At 57.9% G+C, this 27,583-nt stretch overlaps 3 protein-coding genes across 3 annotated transcripts; 2 read left to right on the top strand and 1 right to left on the bottom strand.

Moving 5' to 3' along the window:
• The first annotated feature begins 93 nt into the window (after positions 1–93).
• Lman1l (lectin, mannose binding 1 like) lies at positions 94–11,467 on the top strand. The gene is made up of 13 exons (XM_090321426.1): positions 94–268; positions 2,601–2,755; positions 2,838–2,945; positions 3,031–3,089; positions 4,506–4,605; positions 5,501–5,621; positions 6,338–6,393; positions 6,479–6,608; positions 7,030–7,181; positions 8,997–9,064; positions 9,219–9,342; positions 10,017–10,144; positions 11,335–11,467. Exons 1-13 carry the CDS (start codon positions 94–96, stop codon positions 11,465–11,467), a joined length of 1,509 nt encoding a protein of 502 aa, XP_090177552.1.
• Positions 11,468–12,283: 816 nt separating this feature from the next.
• Positions 12,284–16,491, top strand: Cplx3 (complexin 3). The gene is made up of 3 exons (XM_090321389.1): positions 12,284–12,632; positions 13,795–13,882; positions 15,407–16,491. The coding sequence occupies exons 1-3, from the start codon at positions 12,469–12,471 to the stop codon at positions 15,629–15,631; spliced, it is 477 nt and encodes a 158-aa protein (XP_090177515.1). The 5' UTR covers positions 12,284–12,468; the 3' UTR covers positions 15,632–16,491.
• A 2,635-nt stretch (positions 16,492–19,126) lies between these two features.
• Positions 19,127–27,262, bottom strand: Ulk3 (unc-51 like kinase 3). The gene is made up of 15 exons (XM_090321425.1): positions 27,101–27,262; positions 26,500–26,640; positions 26,195–26,315; positions 24,754–24,858; positions 23,764–23,907; positions 23,553–23,635; positions 22,809–22,964; positions 22,578–22,683; positions 22,390–22,430; positions 22,191–22,293; positions 22,021–22,085; positions 21,863–21,941; positions 21,741–21,781; positions 21,399–21,637; positions 19,127–19,364 (listed from the first exon to the last, which is right to left on the bottom strand). The coding sequence occupies exons 1-15, from the start codon at positions 27,200–27,202 to the stop codon at positions 19,127–19,129; spliced, it is 1,764 nt and encodes a 587-aa protein (XP_090177551.1). The 5' UTR covers positions 27,203–27,262.
• Positions 27,263–27,583: the final 321 nt, after the last annotated feature.

Genomic DNA, 27,583 nt, shown 5'->3' with positions numbered 1-27,583 from the left:
GGAAGGCCCAGATCCTGGCCAGTGCCCAGCGCCTACCCGCCTGGCCCTCCAGCCACCCTCCAGCCTGGCGCCCGGACCTGTGTGCTCCTCATCATGCCACGGGGCTGCCTTCCCTCTCCCCTGCTCTGCCTGCTCCTCCTGGGCCCGGCCCCCCACGCCACAGAAGAGCCCTGTCCTCTAAGACGCAGGTTCGAATACAAGCTCAGCTTCAAGGGGCCCTGGCTGGCCTGGCCCGGGGCAGAAATTCCCTTCTGGAGCTATCATGGAGGTGAGGAGGGGGAGTGCCAGCCATGCTGAGGGCCCATGAGTGCCAAGGGGTTATGTGTGTGTGGAGGGAGCCTGTGACAGTGCCAACCTTAGGGGTGAGGAAAGGCTGGGGTGATGGGACTTTCCAGGCTTCTCTAGTGCTCCAGTCTCCAGCATTTATTACTGGACACCAGCCTGTTCTCTCTCTGCCCCCATTGTGTGTGTGTGTGTGTGTGTGTGTGTGTGTCTGTGTGTGCGCACATGACAATCCTGGGGCTTGAACTCAGCGCCTGGACACCGTCCTAAGCTTTTTCACTCAAGGCGGGTGCTCTGCCATTTGAGTTACAGCTCCACCACCTCCAGCTTTTTGCTGGTTAGTTGAAGATAAGGGTCTCCCAGGCTTCCCTGCCAAGATCCTCAGATCTCAGCCCCCTGAGGAGCTGGGATGACAGGCGTGAGCCCCGGGGCCCTGTTGTTGATGTTCTGAGCCCTGCCCAGAACTGCAGGCCGAGGCCGGGCCCAGAACTGCAGGCCGAGGCCGGGCCCAGAACTGCAGGCCAAGGCCGGGTCACCGGAGCTGAGGACCCACACACACCACATTGACTCACCACGTAAGACTCCATAGCCGAGCCGGGCGCGGTGGCTCACGCCTGTCATGCTAGCTACCCTGGAGGCTGAGATCTGAGGATCAAGGTTCAAAGCCAGCCTGGGCACAAAAGGACCTCAGACTCTTGTCTCCAATTAACCTCTAGAAAATGGGAAGTGGAGCTTGGCTCAAGGGTAGGGTGGTAGCCTTGAGCTGAAGAGGTCAGGGACAATGCCCAGGCGGAGTTCAAGCTCCATGAGCCACACACACACACACACACACACACACACACACACACACGCACACACACACACGCATGCACACACACAAAAGTCACTGTCCCATCCTGGGTCCTTTTCAGAGCAAACAGCTTGGATTAGCCACCTCCAGAAAGTGCTGGCAGGGTCTAGATCCTGGGCTGGGTTCCAGATGGGCAGAATGGAGGCTGGAGATTGAAGAGCAAACTGGGGTGGGGCCTCTGATTTCCTTTCTTTCTCCTACTCCCTGCCAGGTCTGCCTCAGTTTCCCTCCCTTTCAACACCTGTCATAAAGAGCTCTTTCCACCCTCTTCCCCACCAGCATCAGGAAAAAAAAAAATCTCTCCCCTGAAAGTGGGCATCTGTGGCTCACGCCCGTAATCCCAGCTACTCCGGAGGGTGAGGGCTGACGACTGCGATTTGAAACCAGCCAGAGCAGGAAAGACTGCGAGACTTTTTTTTTTTTTTTTCCAGTCCTGGGCTTGAGCTCAGGGCCTGAGCACTGTCCTTGGTCTTTCTCAAGGCTAGAGCTCTACCACTTGAGCCTCAGCACCACTTCCAGCTTTTTTCTATGTATGTGGTACCGAGGAATCGAACCCGGGTCTTCATGCATGCTAGGCAAGCACTTTAACCACTAGGCCAAACTCCCGGCCCCGACTTTCTTATTTTTAATTTTAATTAGTCATAGGGTTTGAACTCCAGGCCTGGGCACTGTCCCTGAGCTCTTTTGTCTCAAGGCTAGCATTCTACCACTTAAACTCACCTCACCACTTCCAATTTTCTGGTGGTTCTGGAGATAAGAGTCTCACGGATTTTCCTGACTGGGTTGGCTTTGAACAGCGAGCCTCAGATCTCAGCCTCCTGAGTAGCTGGGATGACAGGGGCTGAACCACCAAGCACCCAGCACCATGAGACTCTTATCTCCAATGAGCCACCAAAAAGCCACAAGTGGAGCCATGGTTCATGTGGTAGAGTGCTAGCTTTGAGCAAAAAAAAAAAAGATTGGGACAGAACCCAGATGCTTCAAATCCTAGGACCGGCACAAAACAGAATAAAACAAACACACAGCAAAACCAGAAAACACAAAGTCCAGCCGGTGGGGCTAATGGTAGAGTGCTTGCCCAGCATGCACGAAGACCTGGGTTCGAATCCTCAGTACCACATACATAGAAAAAGCCGGAAATGCCAGCCTGCATTGCCTTGGCCCCACATCTTCAGAACACTGCCGCTTCTGAGCAGGGAGCTTTGTGTGTGCATGCGTGTGCGAGCGTGTGGGCTGTGACTGGGGCTTACACTCAGGGCCCCGGCGCTGTGCCTGAGCCTTTTCCACTCCAGGCTGGCGCTCTACCTCTTGAGCCACAGCTCCACCTCTGACTTTTTTTGGCGCCTGTGATCCTCACGTCTCAGCGTAGCTGGGACGACAGGCGGGAGCCACAGGCCTGGGGGTTTCACCTAAGGCATGGCAGGTGTGGTGAGCACCCCACTTGGCTCTGAGCTGCCCGGCTCTCCAGATGCCATCATGGGCCCAGAGGAGGTGCGGCTGGCGCCGTCCCTGAGCGGCCAGAGCGGGGCTGTGTGGAGCAGGGCTGCCTCGCCCTTCCCCGCGTGGGAGGTGGAAGTGAAGATGAGGATCACGGGCCCCGGGGCCCAGGGAGCCCAGGGCATGGTGAGTGACCCTGCCGGGGTGCCAGGGGCAGGCGGGTGGGGTGGCTTGCTGGGCCCCCCGTGCTGAGGGTCGGGCGGTGCAGGCCCTGTGGTACACGCGTGACAAGGGCCCAGCCAGCGCTGAATTGGGCGAGCCAGCCCTGGGGGAGAGCCTTGGAATTGTCCTGGACTCCACCGCCAGGGATGCCCAGGTAGGTGGCAGCGTGCCAGGTGAGTGTGCCCCTGCCCGCCCATACCACTCCACCTCCCTGTGTCTGAGTGTGGCCTTCTGCGCAGGACAGGCCAGCCATCCGCGTGCTGGCCGGCGGCCGGCCCTCCCCACCTGGGCAGCTTGGGTAAGAGCCTAGGGGCAGAGCCGCCCAGCCCCTCACCCACCCTTCCCTCCTTCCTGGACCCCTGCCCTGCCCTGCCCACCCCTCCCAAAGCTATGTGTGTGTGTGTGTGTGTGTGTGTGTGTGTGTGTGTGTGTGTGTGTGTGTCTGTGCACATGCACTGGGCCCGGGGCTTGAACTCAGGACCTCACTCGCTCATTGGGCTTTTTCATTTGGTGGTGATCATGGGACTTGAACTCAGGGCCTGGGCGCTGTCCCTGAGCTCTTCAGCTCAAGGCTAGCACTCTACCATTGAGCCATAACGCCATTTCCAGTTTTCTGGTAGTTCACTGGAGATAAGAGTCTCATGGAATCTCTGGGACTTGTCAGGGCTGGCTTTGAACCATGATCCTCAGCTCTCAGCCTCCTGAACAGCTAGGATGATAGGCGTGAGCCACTGTTTTCTCGGACTTTCCTGCCTAGGCTGGCTTTGAACTCCAACCCTTAGATCTCAGCATCCTGAGTATGTAGGATCGTAGGTGTGGGCCACGGAGACAGGCTAGAACTACTGCAGTGAGAGCTGCTCTCTCTGTCTCTGCCTCTATCTTTATGTCTGTCTCTGTGTCTGCCTGCCTCTCTCTTGCCTCCCCCATGAATCTCAGCTATGCCTCTGGGTCCTCAAGACCAGAGTTTCTGGCTCTTCCAGGCTGAGTTGTTGAGGATAAACAGAGAGGTGGGTGACGTGGAATTGGAACATGGCAGAGCGCTGAGCCACCACCCCAGGGGAGGGTCCACACCCTTGCTGGCCATGGCTGCACACTCGTCCCTTTCTCCCCGACTGACGTGGCCTCCTGTCCTCCCTGGCCCTCCTGTCTAGGCTGGTTTTGTCTGTCTCTCTGGGCAAACATCCCTGAGCTCATAACAATTAGAATAATTGCTTTTATGGTCAGCAGGCAGGAAGCCAGGCACTTGACACTCAGCCACTGATTGGCGGAGTTAAGTAACCCTCAGAGCTGCCTTAGGGGGTATCTGCAATCATTAGCCGTGTGTGTGTGTGTGTGTGTGTGTGTGTGTGTGTGTGTGTGCCAGTAGTGGGGCTTGAACTCAGGGAGTCTTATTCAAGATTGGTGCTCTGTCCCTTGGGACACACTTCCATGTACGGCTTTGTGAGGGTCAATGGAAGATAAAGAATGACAAGGATTTGTCTTCTCTAGACAGGCTTCAAACCATGATCCTCAGATCTCAGCCTCTTGGGGAGCTGGGATGACAAATTACAGCAAGGGAGACTCAAGCTAGATAACAGGAAACTTGTTTCATACCAAGACTCTGGTGGGGGGGGGAGTGGGGAGAGGGTGGCACAGCAGGTCTGGGCTTCGAGGCCCATCCCCACTGGTCAGGCCTCGGGTTCTGCATGACTTTGCTGAGTTCCAGGTCCCCCAGGCATGAAGACAGAGTCCTGCTGGGCTCCTGTCACCGAGACTTCAGGAACCGGCCCTATCCATTCAGAGTCCGAATCACCTACTGGGGGCAGAGGCTCCGTGTGAGTTCCCTTCCTGCTTTGGGGGGACCCCCCTCTCCCCATTGGGCTGCAAGATCTAGAGCTGCTGCAAAGATTGTGCCATCGCACTGGAATGCTGGGGCCATGAGCTGAGGCAAACACACACACACACACACACACACACACCACACACACACACACACACGCTGGCTGAGAAGGGCAAACAAGGGTTCCCCCCCTTTCCCCCCAGGACTTGGGGAGGAAGCAGAGCCCTGCACCCAGGTCCATTGGGGATTTCAGGCTGGGGGCCCTGGTGGCTCACATCTGTCATCCCAGCTACTCAGGAGGCTGAGATGTGAGGATCCAGGTTCAAAGTCACCCTGGGCAGGAAAGTTCCTGAGACTCTTATCGCTAAAGAACCACCAGAAAATTGGAAGTTGGTGAGGTGACTCAAAATGGTAGAGCGCTAGCCTTGAGTTGAAGAGCTCAGGGACAGCGCCCAGGCAGGCCCAGGGTTCAAGCCCCATGGCCCTCACAGAACCCCTGAGTGCCCACACCCACGAGACCCAGGTACCTTCCTCCAGCTGTGTGCAGAGCCATAAGACAGCCACGACACAGGCCTGGAAGGCTCTACTGAGATCAGGAGCAAAAGTCACCTTTGTGTCCTGAGGACAAGTTCCCTGTACGTATATGTGGTAGCCTGAACTCGGAACCTGAGCACTGTCCCTTAGCCTTTCCTGCTCAAGCAAGGATAGCGCTCTACCGCTTGAGCCACACCTCCACTTCCGGCTTTTTGCTGCTTCATTGGAGATGAGAATCTCATGGCTTTCCAGTCTGGGCTGGCTTGGAACTCTGACCCTTCAGATCTCAGCCTCCCGAGTAGCTGGGGTGACAGGTGTGAGCGGGGGTGCCTGGCTCACCCCCTCTACACCCTCAGGTGTCCTTGAGCGGTGGCCTCACTCCCAGAGACCCGGATGAGGTCTGTGTTGACCTGGAGCCCCTGGTTTTGGCCCCTGGAGGATTCTTTGGGGTCTCGGCAGCCACCAGTACTCTGGCAGGTAAGAGTGAGGGGCGGTGTGGGGTGAAGCACCCTGAGCCTAAAGGAAGCTGGCACAATGGAAGCCCCCTCTCAGCCGCGACTGTCAGGAGAACAGCACCTCTGCCTGGCAGGGCTATTATCGAAAGCCTCAAATGGGTTCACGCCTATAGCTACTCGGGAAGCTGAGGTGTGAAGATCAAGGTTCAAAGGCAGCTCAGGCTGTGAGACTCGTATCCCCAGTGGACTCAGACAAACAGGAAGTGGAGCTTTGGCTCAAGTGGTGGAGCACTATGCCCGGAGCAAAACCAGCTCCGAGAGACAGCGGATAAACCCTGAGCTCAAGCCTCTGGACCAGTACCCCCATCCCACCCCACCCCCCAAAATGCTGAAGATGATTGACTCACAATCCTCAGAGCTCCCCTTCCTGAGAAACTAAGTTTGCAGGTGGAAGCCACCAGCAACTCCCTGGCTGGCTAGGAATTCCTTTTATTTTTACTTTCTTTTATGGCCACACCGCCATTGCCAGCTTTTTTTGCCTGCCCGGGGGTGGCTTTGAACCATGATCCTCAGGTCTCAGCCTCTTGAGTAGCTGGGATGACAGGCCGTGAGCCACCCGTGTTCAATGCAGTCTGTGGACTGGCCCAGGATGCAGTGCATGCTGGGGGCGTGGCCTGTGTGGGACGTGTAGGCGGGGCGTGGGAGAGCCTCACCTCGCTGCATGAACTCCTCCTCCAGATAACCACGACGTCTTGTCCTTCCTCACCTTCAGTCTGCATGAGCCAGGCCTGGAGGTAAGGCCACTGGTCCAATGGGAACACAGAGGAGGGGTCAGAACCCCCACCTCCAGAGGCTTGACCTGTGGTCTTCCTCCTCCAGGCTGGCCCCCAGGCCTTCCCAGATTTGGAGCAGCTCCGCTTGGCCAGGCAGCTGGAAGAGGTCAAAGCACAGCTGGCCCTGGATGCCCGAGACAGCACTGCCCAGCTGGACTTCAAAGCCCAGGAAGAGGGTAGGGAGGGCGGGGTGGCGGCCCATCTCACCACCCACCGCAGACCCTGGGTCCATGTGAAAAGGAGAGGTGAAGAGGCCACTTGTAAAGAAAACTGGGCCCAGGTGCCACCCCCAGACACACTCCCCACTGGGGGGTCTTGGGTCTTGGAAGCAGAGTGCCCACTATGTGTGTGTGTGTGTGTGTGTGTGTGTGTGTGTGTGTGCTAGTGCAAGGACTTGAACTCAGAGCCAACCATGATCTATTTTGCCCAAGTCTGGTCTTGAACTCTCAGCTTAAGTACCTCCAGCTCATTAGTAGTTGGGACTACAGGCCCTGGACCCCACCCCTGGCCAAGAGCTCCCACCCCCACCAGACAGGAGCTGCTGCCTGGAGCTGGCTGCCTCTACCTCCCCACCCAACTCTGCTCCACCCACCCTAGGGGAAAGGCTCTCTGACCTGGAGGAGACACTGTGCAGACAGACACGGATTCTGCAGGCGCTCGGGGTTCTCTCCGAGCAGATGGCCCAGGCTGGGCAGCACTGGAGAGAGCAGCTGCCGCCCCCAGGCCAGCCAGGGCCTGAGGGAGGCTGGGTGAGTAGTCTGGAAGATGTCCCAGGCTTCTCCTCTGGGGCCACAAGAGGAGAATTTGTAGCCGGGCGCCAGTGACTCCGCCTGTCATCAGAGCTTCGCAGAGGGGGGGTCTGAGGGAGGCAGTTTGCAGTCGGTCTGGCAGGAAAGTCCCAGAGAACCTTAGCTCCAATCAACTACCAAAAGTCCAAAGTGGAGGTGTGGCTCAAGTGGTAGAGCACCAGTTGTGAGTGTAAAAGCTCAGAGACAGCACCCAGGCCCTGTGTTCAAGCCCTAGGACTGGCATGCGCTCATACACACACACACACACACACACACACACACACACACACACACACGCCCCACACATATACACTAAATTAATTTAAAAAAGAGAGAGAGAAAAAGTGCTGCAGCTAGAAGCTAGCCACCCCTGAAACCTGCAGGAAAATGAGAACAGGGTCGAGCCACTCCAGGTCTTTGAATGAAACAGAGCCATGTGCAAGATCTTACATCTGTGTGTGTGTGTGTGTGTGTGTGTGTGAGAGAGAGAGAGAGAGAGAGAGAGAGAGAGAGAGAGAGAGAGAGAGAGAGAGAGAGAAAGAGAGAGAAATGTCCTGGGGCTTGAACTCAGGGCCTGCACGCCGCCCCAGAGCTTTTTCACTCAAGACTAGCACTCAAGACTAGACTGGCTCTGGAGCCAGAGCTTGGCTTTGGCTTTTGGGTGGTTAACTAGAGATAAGAATCTCATGGACTTTCCTGCTGAGGCTGGCTTTGAACCCTGATCCTCAGATCCCAGGCTTCTTAGTGAACCACGGGTGCAGGACTGCAAAGAGAACACTCTTGCACATGTAAATGCGTCCGGAGCCACATGGCTGGTGCTGGGGAGAGGAGATGTCATGTTTTTAAAACTCGGATCTATAGACTAATGACAGAAATAGACTAGGAGCAGATTTGCATGTGATTTGCATACTGTTTTGCTTAATGCTCAATTCTCAACCAAATTTTCATTTCCTTTCTGCTGCCATCCTGGCTCTTCCCCCAGCGAGCCAAGCCCCAGGACACACCCAGCCTGGGCTCCTGGGAGCCAAGTCCAGCCGAGACACCAGCTACTGGACAGAGGGGGCCAGCGGTATTTTTTTCCCCTGTCCTTCTCCTGGGGCTTGAACTCAGGGCCTGAGCTCTGTCCTTGGACTTTCTCAAGGCTAGAGCTCTACCACTTGAGCCACAGCACCACTTCCGGCTTTTTTTCTTTATACGTGGTACCGAGGGATCGAACTCGGTTCTTCATGCATGCTAGGCAAGCACTCTACCACTCGGCCACACTTCCACCCTCTCAGGACCAGTTGTTGTTTTTGTTGGTGGTGGGATTTGAACTCTGGGCCTGGGTGCTGTCCCTGAGCTCTTCAGCTCCAGGCTACCTCCCTACCCCTTGAGCCACAGCGCCACTTCTGGTTTTCTGGTGGTTAATTGGAGATAAGAGTCTCAAGGACTTTAGTGCCCAGGTTGGCTTTGAACTGCAATCCTCAGAACTCAGCCTCCTGAGTAGCTAAGATGACAGGCGTGAGCCACAGCACCCGGCTTCCCTTAGCATTTTTGCTTGAGGCTGGCACTCAACCACTTGAGCCACAGCTCCACTTATGAGGTCCAGATTTTACAAAGGGGGGGGTTGGGGGGTGGGGAGGGAGTGGGGGAAGAGACAAGAACCTTAGGGAGGGGTGGAACCCCACCTGTTGGGTCTCTGATGGGGGGCTGGGGCCCCTAGAAGGCAGGCTGAGAGCAGCAGGACTGGGCCCCGAACCCAAGCAAGCTAGCCAGGAGCCCGTGGCCTTCCTGCAGGACCCTGGCCACATCAGAACCCTGCTCTCTGGACAGCAGACTCTGCTCAGGGCCCTGCAAGAGGTGAGGTGAGAGACGAGGGAAGGAGGAACAAGGAGAGAACCACGGGGCCTTTACCTGCATCCATCCATTCCTCCCTTCATTTCCCGGACCCCCGCTCAGAGCCTGGCAATGGGCGGTGGCTCACCTGCCTCGGCTTCTGCCCCCACCCCACCACATCAGGGATGCAGCTGCCCGCATGGCCTCGGACGCCCGGGGCATCTACCCACCCATGGGCACCGAGTATCATTTCTTGGAGCTGGACCAGATCTTAAACGCCCTGCAGAAGGAGCTCCGGGGCCTGGTGGTAAGGGGAGAGGCGAGGGGGCCCAGGGCCCGGCCTGAGGTCTGGGCTCCCCTGCCTTTCTTCCCACACTTCTGCAGTCCCCTCCCAGCCCCCTTCCCCAGAGTTCTAGGGGGGGGGTCTGTGCGTCTGCGCGTGCGCACATGTGCACACAGACATGCAGGGACACGCAATCTCAGCTTCTCTCTGCCTGGCTGCGCTGGGGACCCGAGACGCCTTGGCCAGCCCTTCAGTGCTGGAGGGGAAACCGCTTAGAGTTCCCCGGTGGAGCTGGCTCTTCTCTATGGCACTGTCCCCTCCCTCCCTCCCTCCCTTCCTGCCTGCCTTTACCTTCCTCCCTTTCTTGTGTGTGTGTGTGTGTGTGTGTGTGTGTGTGTGTGTGTGTGTGTGTGAACATCGGGGCTTAAACTTAGGGCTTCTTGCTCTTGCTTGGCTTTTTCACTCAAGGATGGCCCTCTACCACTTGCGTCACAGCTCCACGTGTGGCTTTTTGGTGGTTCTCTGGAGATGAGAGACTCAGGGCTTCCCTGCCCAGGCTGCTGGCTTTAGCAGCCCCAGGACCTGAGACCTCAGCCTCCCAGAGAGGCCAGCGGGGCCCCTGAGCAGTAGAGACTTCACGTCCGCTTCTGCCTGGTTAGAAATGGAGCAGGACCTCAGGCTTTCCCTCCGTCTTGCAGAAGAAGGCCACCAAGGTGCCCCGCCCCACGGGCTGGCGCCCCACAGCACCCGCCTGCCTGCACCCAGGTTTCTTCTTATTCTTCCTCTTCCTCCAGACTGTTGGCTTCTTCTACTACGTGAACTTCAGGTGAGCCTTCCCCAGGCAATCTGAACTTCCCAGAATACCCAGCGTGGCTTGGTTCTGGGCTGTTAACAACTCAATTTGAGGGGGGGCGCCCTGAGGTTTGGAGGGGGGCTGTGTTGTCTGTTCTATGGCAAGAGCAGAGAACATGCCAGGACACTTCTGCCCTCGCCAAGGCCATCCACTCAGCCACCTCATTCCCCAAGAGGAATGTGGACAGTGTTTGATGGCAGATAACTTCTTTGTCGGGTATGGGTTTGAACTCAGGGCCTGAGGGCTCTCTTTGAACCTTTTTGTACTCAAGGCTCCACCAATTGAGCCAGTTTTTGTTTTTTCCTGGGGTTCATTGGAAAGAAGAGTCTCACTGACTTTCCTGCCTGGGTTGGCTTTGAACTGTGATCCTCAGATCTCAGCCTCCTGAGTAGCTAGGATGACAGGCGTGAGCCACCAGCACCCAAATACAAGAAACATATTTTTTGGGGGGGATGTCATAGTTTAATAGTGGAGTGGAGCCCGGAGTGGGGACTAGTGGTAGAGTGCTTGCCTAGCATGCACAAAGACCTGGGTTTGATTCCTCATACCACATATCTAGAGAAAAAGCTGGAAGTGGTGCTGAGGCTCAAGTGGTAGAGCTCCAGCCTTGAGAAAGCCCAAGGACAGTGCTCAGGCGCTGAGCTCAAGCCCAGGACTGGCAAAAAAAAAAAAAAAAAAAGGAAATAGAGGAGTAAATGGAAGAGCCAATGAAATGCAATAGGGCAGAGAAGCCAGGCGTGGCATGGTATGCCTGCAATACCAGCATTGGGAGAAAGAGACAAGTCTGGTAGGATCTGGAATTTGAGGACAGCCTGAACTACACAGAGAGACCCATATTAAAAAAAAAACAATTAGAAATGATCCAGGTGCTGGTGGCTCAAACCTGACATCCTGGCTCCTCAGGAGGCTGAAAATTGAAGGATCATGGTTCAAAGTCGGCCCAGGCAGGAAAGTCTATGAGACTTTTATCTCTAATTAACTAGCAAAAAGCCAAAAGTGGAGCTGTGGCTCAGGTGGTAGAGCACCAGCCCCTGAGTACCCAGGCCCTGAGTTTTAAGCCCCAGTGTGTGTGCCTGTACACACATACACACACACACACACACACACACACACACACACACACACACACACACAACCCCGAGTAACCTCCTTCTCTCTGACAGCAGGCAGAATCTGGACAACAGCCTGGGGGAATGCCTGTCCAGGGTTCGCTTTTCTCTGTGTCCTGCACCCCACACTCCTGGGGTGCAGGGGGTTCTCAGAAGGCAGCCGGCCTCCTCCAGCACAACTGCCTGAGCCCCCTCGAAGCTTCTTCGTGTCTTGGGGCTGGAGGGCCCGGTCGGTATCTGCATCCTCTAACCCCCCCCCACCTGCCCACACCTTGGCTTTGGAAGAGCTGTGCCATATTAAAGTGGATTTGCCTCTCCCAAACTTCCACCCCCTCCTTTCCTCTTTCCCTTCCAATCTCCCCAAAATGTCCACTGTGGTTTCTGCCTCCTCTGCGTGAGGTGACCAGGAAGAAGCCCCCAACACAAGGAAAGAGATTTGGGAAGGGTGGCGGCTTCTTTCCCACTGAACCCCACTTTCCCCAAACCCCTTCCCCTCTGGACTGAGGAAGGAAGTAGAGCCGCATCTGTGTGGAATTCCACCCCAGAGGTCCCCGGAGAGCTGTGGCGCCTCCTGTGTCCCCTCTGTCCTTGCTTCCCCAGCATAGCCAGGCTGCTGCCCCCCCCCCGTACCCCAAGGCTGGCAGGGCAGACACAACAGGCATGTGACTGCAGCTCTGCCAGGCGAATCTGGGGATCCACCGCTGAGATTCCCGCACCTGTCCCCCTTGGGTGGAGGAAGCTGTTGGGGGGTCAGCATTGTGGGGGGCCTGATTGGGCAGGGTGGGGGGGTCCCCGATTGGGTAGAGCCGGGTCCACTCTGAGCGTTTGTCTGATTCCTTGCAGCTACCTGGATCTCAGCTGAAATCCTGCAGGGAAAGTTGAAATTGGGGAGGCAGCAGGGGCCCGGGCTATGTTTACGGGGGGGGGCACCCCCTTTTTTATAGGAAGCAGCTCACCCACGCGGGCAGGCTGTCAGCCGTGGCCAGCCGGGCTGGGCGTTGAAGGAGGCACGTGGGAGAGGCGGGGGTGAGGCTGGGCACGTGGTCGGGCCTCACCAGCCCCGTGCGTGCCCCCCGCCCCCCGTGGGCAGGGCTCAGGGGAGGAGGTGCAGGCGGGCAGCGCGGAGCCAGGCTGGCGGCCGGAGCTGTCCAGGGGCCCCGGTGCTGAAGCCGCCGCCCAGGCAGGACCATGGCGTTTATGGTGAAGACGATGGTGGGTGGCCAGTTGAAGAATCTCACCGGGAGCCTGGGGGGCGGCGAGGAGAAGGGAGATGGGGACAAGTCGGCGGCCGGGGCGCAGGGCATGAGCCGGGAGGAATACGAGGAGTACCAGAAGCAACTAGTGGAAGAAAAGTGAGTGGGGGTCCCAGCACCCTGAAACCCTACCCTCTGGGGGGGCACAAATCTCCACCCAAGCCCTTCTCCCCTCCCTTCCTAAACTTGGTAAGCAGCCAGGAGAGGGGCGACTCCTTGATACCCCATCTCACACCCTGGGACCCCTGCTTTGATTCTGGGGGGGCAGGGAGGGGGAGGGGCGCACGAGCTTCCCTGGGAAATCCTTTAATCCGATCGAGTCTCAGCCGCCCGCCCGCTGTGGCTCCCAGCGAGGGTTCTTCTGTGTCTAAAGATTTGAGGAAAACACAAAAACAAATGAATGCGTGTTGCAGTAGAAGGGGGGGCTCTGATCCTGAGTTGGGGGGGTGCAGACATTGAACTCCACTTGGAGGCATTGGTTCTGGGCAGGGTGTTGTTGGGGTGCTGGAGCTGAGAATCTGGACTCTGCCTGTAGCCTGGCTTTGCTTTCTCCACCAGCTGAGAAACTTTACAAAGTTCCTTCACCTTTTCCCCCTGGTCTCTTTTCCTCTTGTGGAAAACGGGGTGTCATAATCAGCACGGGAATGAAGACTGAGTGACGTGGGGTGCGTAAAGCCATCGAGCAGAGCCCATCCTGAAGTGACACATCCTGAAATGGCAGCAACTGGACTTTCACCTTTTCTTTGTCACTTGTGCCAGCACTGGGGCTTGGGCGCCAGCCTTTAGCTTTTTATGTGGTTGCTTGCTTCCGGTTGGTGCTGTACTGCTTGAGCCACACCTCCACTTGGGACCTTTTTGCTAGTTCATCGAGAGATAAATCAGTGTCTCCCCACTTTCCTTTCTCGGAACTGGTTTCAAACCTTGATCCTTAGATCTCGGCCGCCTGAGCAGCTGGGGTGACGTCGTGAATCACTGTACGCCACTTCTTTCCGTCTGACTTTACAAGAGAGGAAGAGGGACTCAAAGTCTGTCTTAGGCGTCTTCCTCCACGGGAGAGGCGTGGAGAGACCTAAGTAGAAGCCCATGGGGGCTGGGGAGATTCAGGGGTACCCTTCCCAGCTGGCTCTGTCCCAGTGGAGAGATGGGCAGAGCGCCCAGCCTTGCCCAGGCCAGTGGGAATGCTGCTGCCAATTCTCCCACCCTCCCCCACCTCACCCCTGCTCCCCACCTCAGTGGTGACTCCACCCCTCCCCTCCCGCAGGATGGAGCGGGACGCACAGTTCAGGCAGAGGAAGGCGGAGCGGGCCACGTTGCGGAGTCACTTCCGAGACAAGTACCGGCTGCCCAAGGTACGGGCCGGGGGCTGGAGGCTGAAGGATTGGCGCCCAGAGCTCTGGACTCGGCTCTGACCAGGCTGGTGGGGGCGTCAGACACAGCAGCCTCAGCCCTGAGACACACACATGTCCACCTCCGTGTGTGTGTGTGTGTGTGTGTGTGTGTGTGTGTGTGTGTGTGTGTGTGTGTGAATGCCGGTCCTGGGACTTGAACTCAGGGCCTGGGCACTGTCCTTGAGCTTCCTTTTGCTCAAGGCTAGAGCTCTACCACTGGAGCCTCAGGACCACTTCTGGCTTACTGTATATGTGGCACTGAGGAATCGAACCCAGGGCTTCATGCATGCTAGGCAAGCACTCTACCACTAGGCCACCCTTCTAGTCATTTTATTTTGTGGTTACTGCTGGGGTTTTGTTTTGTTTTGTTTTTCGTGGAGCTTAAACTCTGGGCCTGGGCACTGTGCCTCCCCGAGCTCTTCAGCTCAAGTCTATCGCTCTACTACTTGAGCCACAGAGCCACTTCCGGTTTCCTGGTGGTTCATTGCAGAGGAGAGTGTCACAGATCTTTGTGCCCAGGCTGGCTTTGAACCATGATCCTCAGATCTCAGCTTACTGAGTAGCTAGGGTGACAGGCGTGAGCCACCAATACCGGCTTTGTTGCTGCTTTTGACTTTTTGAGTTCCAGGCTTTAAGCTTTACTAGGCAGCTACTAGTCCAGGGGTTTCTATGACCCCAGCCACTCTGGTAGACGTGGGTTCAAGGCCAGACCCTCAGTTTCCTAGTTGGAGTCTCCAGGCCCTCCCCTGTAGGACATGTGACAAATGATGTGGAGACCGGGAGTCCATGGCTCACGACTGTCATCCTAGCTACTCAGGAGGCTGAGATCTGAAGATGGAGGTTTGAAACAAGCCTGGGCAAGCTCCATGCACCACCAGAGAGACGGAGTGGAGCTGTGGCTCAAGCGGTAGAGTGCTAGCCTAGAGTGAAAAAGCTCTGGGACAGCACCCAGTCCCTGAGTTCAAATCCCATGAGTGGAAAAAGGAGAGAGAGGGAGAGGGAGGGAGGGGAGGGGAGGAGGGAGGAAAAAGGCTGGGCACCAATGGCTCACACCTGGAATCCTAGCAAAAACCTCCTAGCAGAACTGTGGTTCAAGTAGTAGAGCACCAACCTGGAGTGAAAAAGCTCTGGGACTATGCCTAGTCCCTGTGTTCAAGTCACAGAACTGGTGCAAAAAAAGGAGGGGTGGGCCAGGAGCATGGCCTGGTGGTAATCGTGCTTGGCTAGCATGCACGAAGCCCTGGGTTCCATTCCTTGGTAGCTGGAAGTGACGCTGTGGCTCAAGTGGCAGAAAGTGTCCAAGGCCAGTGCCCAGGCCCTGAGTTCAAGCCACAGGACTGGGAAAAAAAGGAGGGGTGTCTAGAACCCCAGCCTGGGCTTTTTTCCTTAGCCCACTCTCAGCTCTGGGTCACACACACACACACACACACACACACACACACACACACGCACACGCATGCACGCCGCTGCCTTTTCTCCCTGCAGAACGAGACGGATGAGAGTCAGATTCAGATGGCAGGTGGGGATGTGGAGCTGCCCCGCGAGCTGGCCAAGATGATTGAGGAGGACACGGAGGAGGAGGAGGAGAAGGCCTCAGTCCTCGGGCAGCTGGCCAGCCTCCCGGCCTTGGACCTCGGCTCGCTCAAGGACAAGGCTCAGAGCACGCTGGGGGACCTGAAGCAGTCCGCTGAGAAATGCCACGTCATGTGACTGTTGTCACCTGTAGCACATGCAGATGGCTGAGCCCACATGAGGCACGGCCAGGGATCTGAGATCCCCCACCATTTTAACCTCAATCCCCTTTCATCTGTGCCCCAAGTAAACCTGCCTTCTGACCTTTCCCTTTCCACTAGAGGCAGAGTTGCTAGTGTCCCTGCCCCGGAACCTCATTTTGTACTAAGCCTGGGAGAGGGGGGCTCTGAGGGTCATAGGCCCAGCCCGTTGTGAGTATGGACCCGCATTCCTATACTCAGGGGCACTCACCGAGCCCCTCTCTCCTGCCACGACCCATACACATGCGTCCTGACACACACAGCTGCATCCCCTGGGGTACTCAAATCCCCCCAGACCCTAGCACTCAGGCACCCTAATGTGAAGCTTTAAGAGGACAAGAGACCCAAGTTCCAGTACAATGGGAACAAACTAGCTGTGCAAGCCAGGGCTTCCCACCTGTCATTCCAGTTACTCAAGGGGCTGAGATCTGAGGATGAAGGTTCAAAGCCAGCCTGGGCAGACAAAACCAAGGGAGTCTAATTAAACACTACAACGGAGCTGTGGCTCAAATGGTCCAGTGCCAGCCTTGAAAGATAAAGTTAAAGCCCCAGTGTGCAGACAGACAGACAGACAGACACACACACACACAGGGCAGAATACCAAGGATGAAGCTGGCACGGCACAGAATCCCGGCTTTCTCGGGGCCCCGGGCCTGGCCAGTTTCTGTTGTGTTCCTGTAGAACTCTGCCTGTGGATTCCAGAGCAGGAATCTCCTCTCCTCACTTGGTGACCAATAAAAACTCCAGATGACACAACTGGCTTCCCACTTATCACTGATCTTGAGTCTTGGAGCTCACCAGCCCCACCCCCTCCAAATTTGCCCTTGTGGGGTGTCCTCTGCTCCTCCTTCCATGGAGGGAGGAGGCATCCAGCCCTGAGAGAGGAAGTGTCTTCTTCAAGAAGCCCAGCCATGGGGCCGGGAGTTTGGCCTAGTGGTTAAAGTGCTTGCCTAGCATGCACGAAGACCCAGGTTCGATTCCTCGGTACCACATACGTAGGAAAAAGCTAGAAGTGGTGCTGAGGCTCAAGTGGTAGAGCTCTAACCTTGAGAAAGTCCAAGGACAGTGCTCAGGCCCTGAGCTCAAGCCCAGGACTGGCAAAAAAAAAAGAAGCCCAGCCATGGTGTCTGACTTCAAGCCAGGTGCCCGTGGTTCCTGCCTGTAATCCCAGCTCCTCAGAAGGCTGGGATCCAAGACATTCATCTCCAAATATCAGCAAAAAGCTGGAAGTAGTGATGTGGGGCAATGCTGAGCTCCTGCCCCACTCCCCAGAGGTGACTCTGTCCTGGACACGCTATGTGGTCCAGGGATGAATGGTCTCCATTCTGCAAGTGAGCACAGAGGGGCGGGCGGAGCCAGTGGTCACGTGACCCACCCGGCTGCGGCGGGAACCCAGTCCTGAGTTTGTACCTAAGTGGGCCTTTTTCTTTCTTTCCTTCCTTTTTTTTTTTTTCTTTCTTTTTTCCAGTTGTACTCAGGGCCTGAGCACTGTCCCTGAGCTCTTTTGCTAGCCACAGTGCCACTTTTGGTTTTTGAGTGGTTTATTAGAGTCCTATGGACTTTCCTGGCCCAGGCTGGCTTTGAACTGTGATCCTCAGATCTCAGCCTCCTGAGCAGCTAGGATGTTAGGCGTGAACCATTGGTGCCCCCTCTCTTTTTCTTTTTCTTTTTCTTTTTGAAATAGAATCTGCCTCATTGATTCCAGGCAGATCTTGAGGCAGAGATTTTCTGCCTTCATTCCATGGGTTACAGACATACAAACCACTATGTGTAACTCTACTAAACAGCTTTAAAATAAAACAAAAATTAAAAAAGTCAGGGCCAGTGGCTCACACCTGTGATTCTAGCAACTCAGAAGGCTAAGGTTTGAAGATTCTGGTTTGAAGTCAGTTCAGGCCAATAATTCTGACTCTTATCTGCAAGAAAATAGAAAAAGAAAAAAAGAGGGGTGCTCAAATGGTAGACCACCCACCTTGAATCAAAAAGCTGAGAGGGGCTGGGAATTTGACCTAGTGGTAGAGTGTTTGCCTGGCATGCATGAAGACCTGGGTTCGATTCCTTGGTACCACATACACAGAAAAAGCCGGAAGTGGTGCTGTGGTTCAAGAGGTAGAGCTCTAGCCTTGAGAAAGTCCAAGGACAGTGCTCAGGCCCTGAGCTCAAGCCACTGTACTAGCACACACACACATGCACACACCAAAGAAATAAGGGCAGATCCCAGACAGAGTGCCACAGAGTGCCAGGTGGAGGAGGGGATGGGGTGGCAGGGACTTGGGCTCTGGGGCGGGGCCTGGGGACTGTCACCCTCTTTCTCCTGAGCATCATGAGGCAGTGCCTGAGCTTGCGGCTGCAGTAGCCTCTCAGGCCACTGCCCCAGGCCTCTCCTGACCTTCCCTGGGCTGGAGCTGGGCGGGGGGCAGCGGGGTGTTAGCAGCAGGGCCCACGTCAGCCCTGGAGTGGCCTTCTGCCTAATGAGAGAGGACAGCGCCTTCCCCCTCACTGCCTCTCAGCTCCAGGGAGGGGCGCGGGGACTCACTGAACCCAGCTGCCAAAACCAACCGGGTTGGTTGTTTGGCACCTGGGGTCAGCAAGGGGGAGGGGACTCAGCCTCCACACTGGGGAACCCCAAGAGGCCCTGGCTGTCTACAGGATCCCCCGAATGGGGGGAAAACAGCCTGTGCCAGGAGGAGTCCATTTTTATTGTGGTGTGTGTGTGTGTGTGCACGCACACGCCTGTCCTGCGGCTTGAATTCAAGGACAGGCCACTGCCCCTGGGCTTTTGCACTCGTGTGTTCTACCGTTTGAACCACAGCTCCACTGTCAGCTTCTTGGTGGTTCACTGGCGGGAAGAGTCCCATGGTCTCTTGGACTTTCCTGCCTGGGCTGGCTTTGAACCACGATTGTCAGATCTCAGCTTCCTCAGTAGCTAGGATGACAGGTGGCCTCACAGGTGCTAAGCAAGGGAGAGCTGGTTTGGGGGCTCAGGTGGGGAGAGGGACAAGGAGGGCGGGCTGAGGTGGCCTTGCCTTCCCGTCAGCCCTGCAGTCTGGGATCCTCCGGCCACCCACACCCTCCGTGTCACCCCCCCCCCATTTCTGATTCATCCCACACCTGCCTGTGCTCCCTGGGGGCCCAGCTGGCCAATCGGGGCCCGTATGCTCTTTCTCATGGCTGGCCTGGCTCTCCTGCCCCCGCCCAGCCTCAGGAGCTCTGACTCCACCATTCCCAGGATTTTAGGGAGTTCAGCACCCCATGACCCCCACCAGACGAGCCTGCTCCTGCCCCGGCTCCTGCGCCCCACCCACCCGGACAGCTCCGGCCCAGGTCCCTCTGGGAAGGAGGCACAGAGAGCCAGCCACTTCCCAGCAGCCATCTGGTGTCCAGGGAGGCGCTGGGGCGGGTGGCCGGCTTCGGCGTCATGGCTTTGCCTTTCCTACAGCCAGATGGTCTCCTCGCAGACACTGGAGGCCCCGGGGCAGCTGGCAGTGCCTACAGACACAGCTGATGCTGTCAGGGCTGTCCTTCCTGCCGCTGACCCCAGGCCCAGTGTCTGCAGGGCTTCCTCAGCCTCATCTGGCCAGGGCGGTGCCTGCAGGCATGGGGCCCGGAGGTAGATCCTGGGGTATCTGTGGGAAGCTGGGAGTTTGCCTCTGGTCTTCTGTCTCTGTGGACTGCAAGAGTTGGAAGCCGTGTGAATGGCAGAGGGAAAATGACAGGGGACAGAACAGCCCCCTGCCCGGGTTTCACCTTTGGAGATAAAATCCACTTCCGCTGACCTCTTCTAGAAACCAAGCTAGTTATTCTGTACTGGACCTGGGATTTGAACTCAGGGCCTGGGCATTGTCCCTGAGCTTCTTTTGCTCAAAGCTAGCACTCTTCCACTTGAGCCATAGTGCCACTCTGGGCTTTTTTTCTGTGTCTGTTGTACTGAGAAATGGAATCCAGGGCTTCTTGCACACTAGGCAGGCACTCTACCACCAGGCCACTCTCCCAGCCCCTCCCTGGATTTCTAAGCTTTAGCCTGGTATCTACCTCTTCCAGCTGACAAGCAGGGCAAGGTCTGTTTTCCAAAGGAAAGAAGAGATGTACAAGTACCAAAAATAATTTAATAGAGAAGACAAGTTGCATTCTCTAATCCAGCCTCCTTCAAAGCACAACATCTGCTGTCAAACAAGGCAGTGGAGACAGCTGGAACTCACCAACACTGGTGTTTTGGTTTTTGATTTTTGCCTAGCCCTGGGGCTTGAACTCGGCCTGGAGCTGTCCCTGAGCTCTTTTGCTCAAGGCTAGTGCTCTACCACTTGGGCCACAACTTTTTGAGCAATGGCTTTTTAATGGTTAATTGGGGATACAGAGTCTCTCCTGCACAGGCGGGCTTCAACCTGCAATTCTTAGATCTCAGCTCCCCGCAGTAGCTGGGGTTACAGGCTTGTCACCGAGGCCGTCAACACTGATTTTTAAAACAAAATCATCAGGACTGGGTGCCAGAGACTTGTCTGTCAGCCAAGCTACTCAGGAGGCTGACATCTGAGGGTCACAGTTCAAAGCCAACCTAGGCAGATCTATATGGCAGACTTGTATTTCCAATTAATCAGGGAAAAAAAAAAACCCAACCAAACCCAACAATTCAAATCAGAGGCGTGGCTCAAGTGGTAGAGCACAGGTATAAGGCTTTGAGTTCAAGTCCTCCAGAAAGGCCAAAACAAAACCATCACCTAACAACAGGTGGGTCCACTCTCCTCCCGGTAACATTCGGGCAGACCCAAGCCCCAGCACAGGGCTCGTTCTGTGGCTAGTCTCCAGAGGGCTGGAGGCAGGGGCGGAGCTCCACGACATCTCCCCTGTGCCAGGACACACACACGACAGATGATGGCGTCCACCTTGAAGGATTGTCCTGCAGTGCTGAGTGTTAACGGGCAGTGACCCCAAAGCCTGGCTGCGGGGTGGATAGCCGAGGGGTCTCAGGTGCCCCACTCCCGTGAGCCGGAAGGGGGCCCAGGATGCAGAAGTGTCCTGTACAGGCCCCCAACTTCTTCTCTAGGTCCATAGGCGACTTGATGCCCTGGGATGGCAGGCTCAGACCCCACGGGAAGAAACGCCATCAGCTGGTCATCCCAGCTACTTAGGAGGCTGAGCTCCGAGGACGGAGCTTCCGAGCTCGAGGGGACAGGGAAGTCACACCCTTCTCTCCAATGAACCAGCAAAAAGAAGCACAAGTGTGGCTCAGGTAGTAGAGCACCAGGCTAAAAGCCACCCCGGCCTGACGGGCCAGGCGCGTGGCCTAGTGGTAGAGTGCTTGCCTAACCTGCACAAAGCCCAGGGTTTGATTCCTTGGTACCACATATAGAAAATGCCAAAGGTGCTGTGGTTCAAGTGGTGGAGCTCCAGCCTTGAGAAAGCCCCAGGACAGCGCTCAGGTTCTGAGTTCAAGCCCCAGGACCAACACCCACATACATTTTAAGAAGAGGAGAAGAATTCCCCCGGAGTGCAGGCCATGGCGGGCTAGGCCCAGGGACGCAGCGGGGTCTCTGAGATGTCCCTCCAGGACCCAGGAAACTCCTCGGGGATGCAGGCCACCCTGAGCTCTGGCTTGGTGTGTCCCCTTGCTGTCCCCTCGCGCCTCTGGGGTCACTGTAGGGTGCACACTATGAGAAGGGGGACACGGGAGATGCAGGGCTTTGCAAGAGTGGCGGAAGCCACCCCACCCTCCTCTGCTGTCATGGCAGCCGGGGCAGAACTCACTGCTGCGCACTGACTCTGACAGGCCCTCTCGGTCCAGGCTGTCCGTTCTCCACCGGGCTGAGTTCATCTGCAGGACAGGGGTGAGGCGGCCAGGGTCAGGCCGGGGACCCCAGCGTGCCCCAAGCGGGAGGGGACTGCCCTCCTCCATGCCCACCTTGACCCGCTCCTTCAGGTACTCTGCTCGAGCCATGAGGCTCTGGACCTGCGGGGGAGATGCGCCTGTGAGTACCCGCTGCCCGTCCCCATGGCTTCCTCCTCCAGGAAGCCTTCCGGGGCTGCAGCGGCCTCCCTAGCCCCCATGGTACCTCGGTGTGAAGCAGCTCCCGCCTCCGGCCTGCAGGCTCCGCTATAGAGAAAGGACAGGTGGTGAGGGCAGGGCAGGCATGAGCCTGGAGGGCGAGGGCGTTTGGGGGTGCCGGGGCCTCACCTGCCAGCAGCAGCAGCAGCTCCCCGAGGCTCTGCTGGTACAGATCTAGGGCGTCCTGCTCCCCACCGGCCTCCTCCTCCTGCTGCCACAGGGTCACGGGTCACCACAGCCCCCCCCTCCCAGGTCCCCTGCCCTCCACCCCTCCCTCGAGGACACACCTTGGCTGTGGCCGATGCGGCAATGTCCAGGGCAGCTAGGAAGCGCGGCTTGTCCCGGGCCATCTCTGGGGTGGGGCAGAGGTGGAGGGTGAGGGGCAGGACCCCCTCGGGGGAGGGGGAGGGGGGGTGGCTGCCGGGCCGGACGGCTCAGCCAGGAGCAGGGGACCCACCTCTGAGCAGGTCTCGGCCAGAAGCCCCTTGGCCCATCAAGGCCTGGTTAGAGGAAGCGACCACAGCCTTGAGCTCCTCAGCGCGTGACACGTACTGTCCCACCTGTGGGGGGACGGAGGGAGCCCCAGCGCCCGCCCGCGCCCACCGCCACCTCCTGGAATCCCCGCCCCTCCACTTCCTCCCGAGACCCTCACCCACCTTCGCCTTAATCACGTCCTTCCGCTGAGCATCCACTTCGTCTGAAATAGGGGGTTGTATTAAGGAGTCGGGAGGAACCCCTGACTCACACTAACTCCCCGAGTCTCCCCCAAAACACCTAAGCTCCGGGTGGATCCCTTGCCTTGTCACCCTGACTCTGCACCCAGGGCTCTGGGCGGGACACTCACAGTGCAGGGCGGGCACAAAGAAGTCCAGAGCCTTGCAGTAGAGGGACAGGGCGGCCGCGGCATCTCCCTGCTGGTCCTTCTTCACGGCCTGCACCACCAGGGCTGTCTGGGGCGGGCCGGGCAGTCAGGACCATGGTGAGGGCCCCTCAGCCCGCCCTGGACCTCGGTGGTCAAGGCCCTGCTCCCTGCCGGAGGGGGCGGGAGACCCCGCACCCCCCCACGCCCGCTCACCGCCCGGGCCATGCTCTCCCCGCTGGGCATGTGCTCCAGGTCCACCCAGGGGTGCGCGAAGAAGTCCTGGAAGGAGATGCGGTGGCTGGGGTCCCGCGCCAGGAGCCGTGTCAGCAGGTCTCGGCAGTCTGGGGAGAGCGGGGGCCGCAGGGGGAGCTGCCGGAGGGGGGGCAGGAGGGTCACGTGGGGCTCCCTGAGGGGACCCACAGGTACATGTCTGACACTCACAGGGCCTCCTTCCCCAGGGCCCTGTCTTGTGCTCTTGGGGAAACGGCCTGGCCGCGTGCGTGCGTGCGTGCGTGCGTTGGTTCTGGGACCTGAACTCGGGGCCCCAGTGCTGCTCCTGAACTCTTGTGCTCGAGGCTAAAGCTCTACCACTTGAACCACAGCTCCACTTCTGGATTTCATGGAAGTTCCTTAGAGGGAAGAGTCTCACAGGCTTTCCTGCCTGGGCTGGCTTTGAACTGGGATCCTCACATCTCGGCCTCCTGAGTAGCTGGGATGACAGGCCTGAGAGGTGCTGGCGCCTGGCTGCTGCAGCCTCCTTGACCACAGCCTGCACAGCCGTCTGTGGAGCTGGCCCTCTGCCGCCTGCCACGACTAACTGGAGTCCCTGGAATGAACCAGGACCTTCTGGACTGGCTCTAGAGCAGGGCCCACTGACACGAACGCAGCTTGGGGCCCGCAGGAGTCCTGTGCAAAGGTGGTCCCCACCAGCGGTCAGCTAGGCCCTGAGGGGCTTACCTCGATGGCCCGAGGACTACGGATCTTCTCTTCCAGCTCCGAGAAGGATCTGGAGGCAAACGGGGGCTGCCCGAAGAGGGCTTCTGCAGAGGGAGCAGAGGGGCGGGGGGGGGGGGGGCTCATAGCCTGGCCCAGTTCTCCCTGACATCCAGGAGCGGCCCCGAAAGGCTTGGCCTGAGTGTCCCGTGGTGGGCAGTGGAGGGGGTCTCACCGTATAGGATGACTCCGACGGACCACAGGTCCACGCGCGCATCATAGTGCCGCCGGCACACCATCTCGGGGGCCATGTAGAGGGGGGAGCCTCGGAGCACGTGTTTCTCGTCCCACGGGGACATGTGCTGGGCAAAGCCGAAGTCTGCGGGCAGAGGCCAGGAAGCAGGGCTCAGGTCCCAGGGGCAGGATGGTCCTGGCCCTGCTCACACCCTGTGTCCACCATGGCGTTCCCTGGCATGCACACACCAGCCTGCAGACCCTTCTCTGTGTGTGCGTGCGTGCGTGTGTGTGTGCACGAGTGCATGTGTGTGAGTAGTGGGGTTTGAACTCAAGGCCTGGGTGCCTTAGCTTTCTTTGCTCAAGGCCGGTGTTCTCCTACTTGGGTCACAGCTCCACTTTAGGCTTTTTGCTAGTCAAGTGGAGAGAAGTGTCTGGTAGAGTTTCCAGCATGGTCTGGCTCCCCAGTGCCCTCCTTCCTCCTTCTGTACCCCCCTTCAGCAGAGTCCCCTAGGCACCTGTCTCAGGAGGTCTACCCGGAGGCTATAGCAGCCCTTTGTGGTCTCTTCCCACCAGACTTAGGCCACACAATGTTTGTTAGCCTCCGGCCTCAAACCCATTGTTTTTTTCTTTTTTTGCTGGTACTGGGGCTTGAACTCAGGGTTCAGACTTGCTCATTTTTTTTCTCCCACTCAAGCTGATTCTCTACCACTAGAGCTACACCTCCATTTCAGCTTTTTGCTGGTTCACTGGAGATGACAAGTCTCACCGACTTTTTTGGCTGAGCTACCTTCAACCCACAATCCTCAGTCCTCAGCCTCCTGAGTCTCAACCCTGCCCATGTGGCTGTGGGACTTGAGGGTGAGCAGCCTGGGAAAGGTGCAGGCTTCTGGGGACGGGCCTGGCCCTCAAGGTCCCTTGCTTGTCACTCAGAGGACAGCTGCTGCTCAGCCACCGTCAAACTTCAGCTGGGGGTGCTCCAGGCTCAAACCTGCCAGTTTCAGGTGGGGCTTCTCCAGGGAGCTCAGTAGAATGTTCTGTGGCTTCAGATCCAGGTGGGAGATGTTTCTTTCATGCAGAAACTGCAGAGCACTGGCTGGAGAGGAAGATGAGGGCAGAGACGGGTGAGAAGAGGGCCTTCCGTCTGCCTCTCCAGCCAATCCGCCCCATGAAGCCATACAACCCCTGCAGGGCCTGGCTGATCTGTACACAAGCACCAAGCTCTTGCCACTTTTTTTTTTTTTTCTGGAGGGTGAAAGGGAGGGGGGTTGGTATTGTTCTTGAACTCAGGGCTTTGAGCTCTCACTTGGCTTTTTTTGTTATTTTGGTGCCCGTCCTGGGGCTTGAACTCATGGCCTGAGCACTGTCCTTGGGCTTTCCTCAAGGCTAGTGTTCTACCCTGAGCCACCACACCATTTTTGGCTTTTTCTATGTATGTGGTACTGAGGAATCGAACCCTGGTCTTCGTGCATGCTAGGCAAGCACTCTACCACTAGGCCAAACTCCCAGCCCCGACACTTCTATCTTTTTGCTGGTGAATCAAATATGAGAATTTCACAAGTCAGGCACCAGTGTCTCACACCTGTAATGCTAGCTACTCAGGAGGCTGAGATCGAGGATAACAGTTCAAAGAAAGCTGGGGCAAGAAATTCCAGGTGACTGTTATCATCAATGAACCCCCAGAAAATTGGAAGTGGTGCTGTGGCTCAAAATGGTAGAGCGTGGCCGGGAGTTTGGCCTGGTGGTAGAGTGCTTGCCTAGCATGCACGAAGACCCGGGTTCAATTCCTTGGTACCACATACATAGAAAAAAGCCAGAAGTGGTGCTAAGGCTCAAGTGGTAGAGCTCTAGCCTTGAGAAAGTCCAAGGACAGGGCTCAGGCCCTGAGCTCAAGCCCAGGACTGGCAAAAAAAAAAAAAACGGTAGAGTGTTAGCCTCGAGCTGAAGAGCTTAGGACAGCGCCCAGGCCCAGAGTTCAAGACCCACAACTGCAACTGCCTCCCCCCTGCCAAAAAAAGAAAAGTTTCACAGGCTTTCCCACAGGCTGGCTTTGAACCTCCATCCTCTGACCTCCAAGTAGCTAGGATGACAGCCGTGAGCCACCAGCACCTGGCTCTTGACACCTCGAAGGGTTTGCTGCCTCCACTCACTGACTGTGCTATCTCTGAGCCCTTCACAGGTCCCTCCTCCTAGAAGCCTAAACAGCCGAGCCTTTTAGGACCATATGCTTTTCCTTGAGAACACACTTGGGTTCCACTAACTCCTCCCTGGAATGGAGTCTCTTCCATTCCTGACAATATCCTACGTCTAGAAAGGCGGGGACAAGGGGAAGAAGGCTTCCAGAATTAAGCCTGGCAGCGGACAACCGCAAAGTCTGGGTAAAGACCAGGGAAGACGGTGAGGGTCTCCGGCTGGGGTCCCAGGCTTTTTACCCAGCTGCTGCATGAAGATTCGCGCCACCTTCTCAGGCAGAATCCTGCGGGTGTGGATGAAGCGAGACAGGTCGCCCCCGGCACAGAACTCCATGATGAGGTAGATGTTGTCACTGTCCCACTGTGGTTGGAGGTAGAGAGGCGGTCAGAAGACGGTGTCCTAGGGCCTGGAAGCTGCCCCTGCACGTTTTCCCTGGAGGCTAGTGCTCGAGCGCTGGCAGCACCGCTCCACTCCCAGCTTTCTCGCGGGGTCCCGGGCGTGAGCCCCGGCGGCCTGCAGCCCCCGCCACGCCCTCCCGGTGCACCTGGAAGTCTTTCAGCTGCACGATGTGGGGGTGTCGGATGTCCTTCAGGATCTGAATCTCGGTCAGGAGGTTCTCCACTGAGGCCTTGTTTAGGCTTTTCTTCGCCACACACTTGATGGCCACCACCTCGCGAGTGTCTTTCTATGGGACAAGAGATGTGGGGGGGCCTCCGCAGTTGAGGGGGGCAGAGCCATGACCGGCTGGAAGGACCCGGGCCTGACCGCTCCGGCCCTGCACCGTCCCGGTCGGCCCCCGGGGTGCCCAGCATCCTGCCCGCCAGTCAAGGAAGGACCTGGAATCGGATCTCGATTCTGGACTCGCCCCCCCGCTCAGCTGCCGAGCCCGACAGCGCCCTGCGTTCCAGGAGCCCCTTGAGGTTCTAGGTCCATCACTGGCCCCGCCCGCCGGGCCCGGCCTGCAGGCTCCGCCCCGCCCGCCGGGCCGCGCATGCGTGCGTGCGCCTGTGTGCGCGGGTGTGCGTGTGCGTGCGCGTGCGCGTGCGCGCGGCCCCGGCCGGCCCCGGCGTCGCACCCCACGCGGGCGCGCTCGCGGCTGGCGCGCTCCGGGCCCGCGTTCCCCCGGCACGGCCGCCCGCACTCACCTTGGCGTAGGCCTTGTACACCGTGGCGTACGTGCCACTGCCCAGGCGCTCGGTGAGGATGAAGCCGTCCAGCCGCGGGGGGCCCCACCCGGGCCCCGCCATCACTCGCCCGCCCGCCGAAGTCTTCCGGGTTCCCGGTGCCCGTTTCGGCCCGAGCGCGACGAGCCGAGCGCGCGCCCGGGGGGCGGGGCTCCACGCGGCCAGCGCCGCCCTCCGGAAGCGCAGCGAGGCCCCGCCCCCAGCCCGCCAAGTCCCGCCTCCTTATGCAGCCAAGCTCTGCCCCGGCCCGCCCCCTCCTGCCGCGAGGCCCCGCCCCCAGCCCGCCAAGTCCCGCCTCCTTACGCAGCCAAGCTCTGCCCCCAGCCCGCGCCTCCTGCCGCGAGGCCCCGCCCCCAGCCCGTCAGGTCCCGCCCCCGCCGCAGGTGGCCGGACCCCCACTCCCAGCACCCCCTTCTCCGCACAGGCCCGCTCGGGGCCACGCCC

The sequence above is a fragment of the Megascapheus bottae genome, chromosome 30 (genome assembly GCF_031878675.1).
Source record: "Megascapheus bottae isolate mThoBot1 chromosome 30, mThoBot2.hap1, whole genome shotgun sequence".
Classification (NCBI taxonomy): domain Eukaryota; kingdom Metazoa; phylum Chordata; class Mammalia; order Rodentia; family Geomyidae; genus Megascapheus; species Megascapheus bottae.
The sequence above is the reverse complement of the archived record's forward strand: the minus strand, read 5'-3'. Positions and strand labels throughout refer to the sequence as shown.

Coding starts and splice junctions, on each gene's coding strand:
- Lman1l (XM_090321426.1), top strand. CDS start 94: ATGCCACGGGGCTGCCTTCCCTCTCCCCTGCTCTGCCTGCTCCTCCTG. Junction 2,946..3,030: donor CCACCGCCAGGGATGCCCAG/GTAGGTGGCAGC, acceptor CCTTCTGCGCAG/GACAGGCCAGCCATCCGCGT. Junction 3,090..4,505: donor TCCCCACCTGGGCAGCTTGG/GTAAGAGCCTAG, acceptor CAGGTCCCCCAG/GCATGAAGACAGAGTCCTGC.
- Cplx3 (XM_090321389.1), top strand. CDS start 12,469: ATGGCGTTTATGGTGAAGACGATGGTGGGTGGCCAGTTGAAGAATCTC. Junction 12,633..13,794: donor AAGCAACTAGTGGAAGAAAA/GTGAGTGGGGGT, acceptor CCCCTCCCGCAG/GATGGAGCGGGACGCACAGT. Junction 13,883..15,406: donor ACAAGTACCGGCTGCCCAAG/GTACGGGCCGGG, acceptor TTCTCCCTGCAG/AACGAGACGGATGAGAGTCA.
- Ulk3 (XM_090321425.1), bottom strand. CDS start 27,202: ATGGCGGGGCCCGGGTGGGGCCCCCCGCGGCTGGACGGCTTCATCCTC. Junction 26,641..27,100: donor TGTACAAGGCCTACGCCAAG/GTGAGTGCGGGC, acceptor CTTGTCCCATAG/AAAGACACTCGCGAGGTGGT. Junction 21,782..21,862: donor GCTGCTGCTGCTGCTGGCAG/GTGAGGCCCCGG, acceptor CTTTCTCTATAG/CGGAGCCTGCAGGCCGGAGG.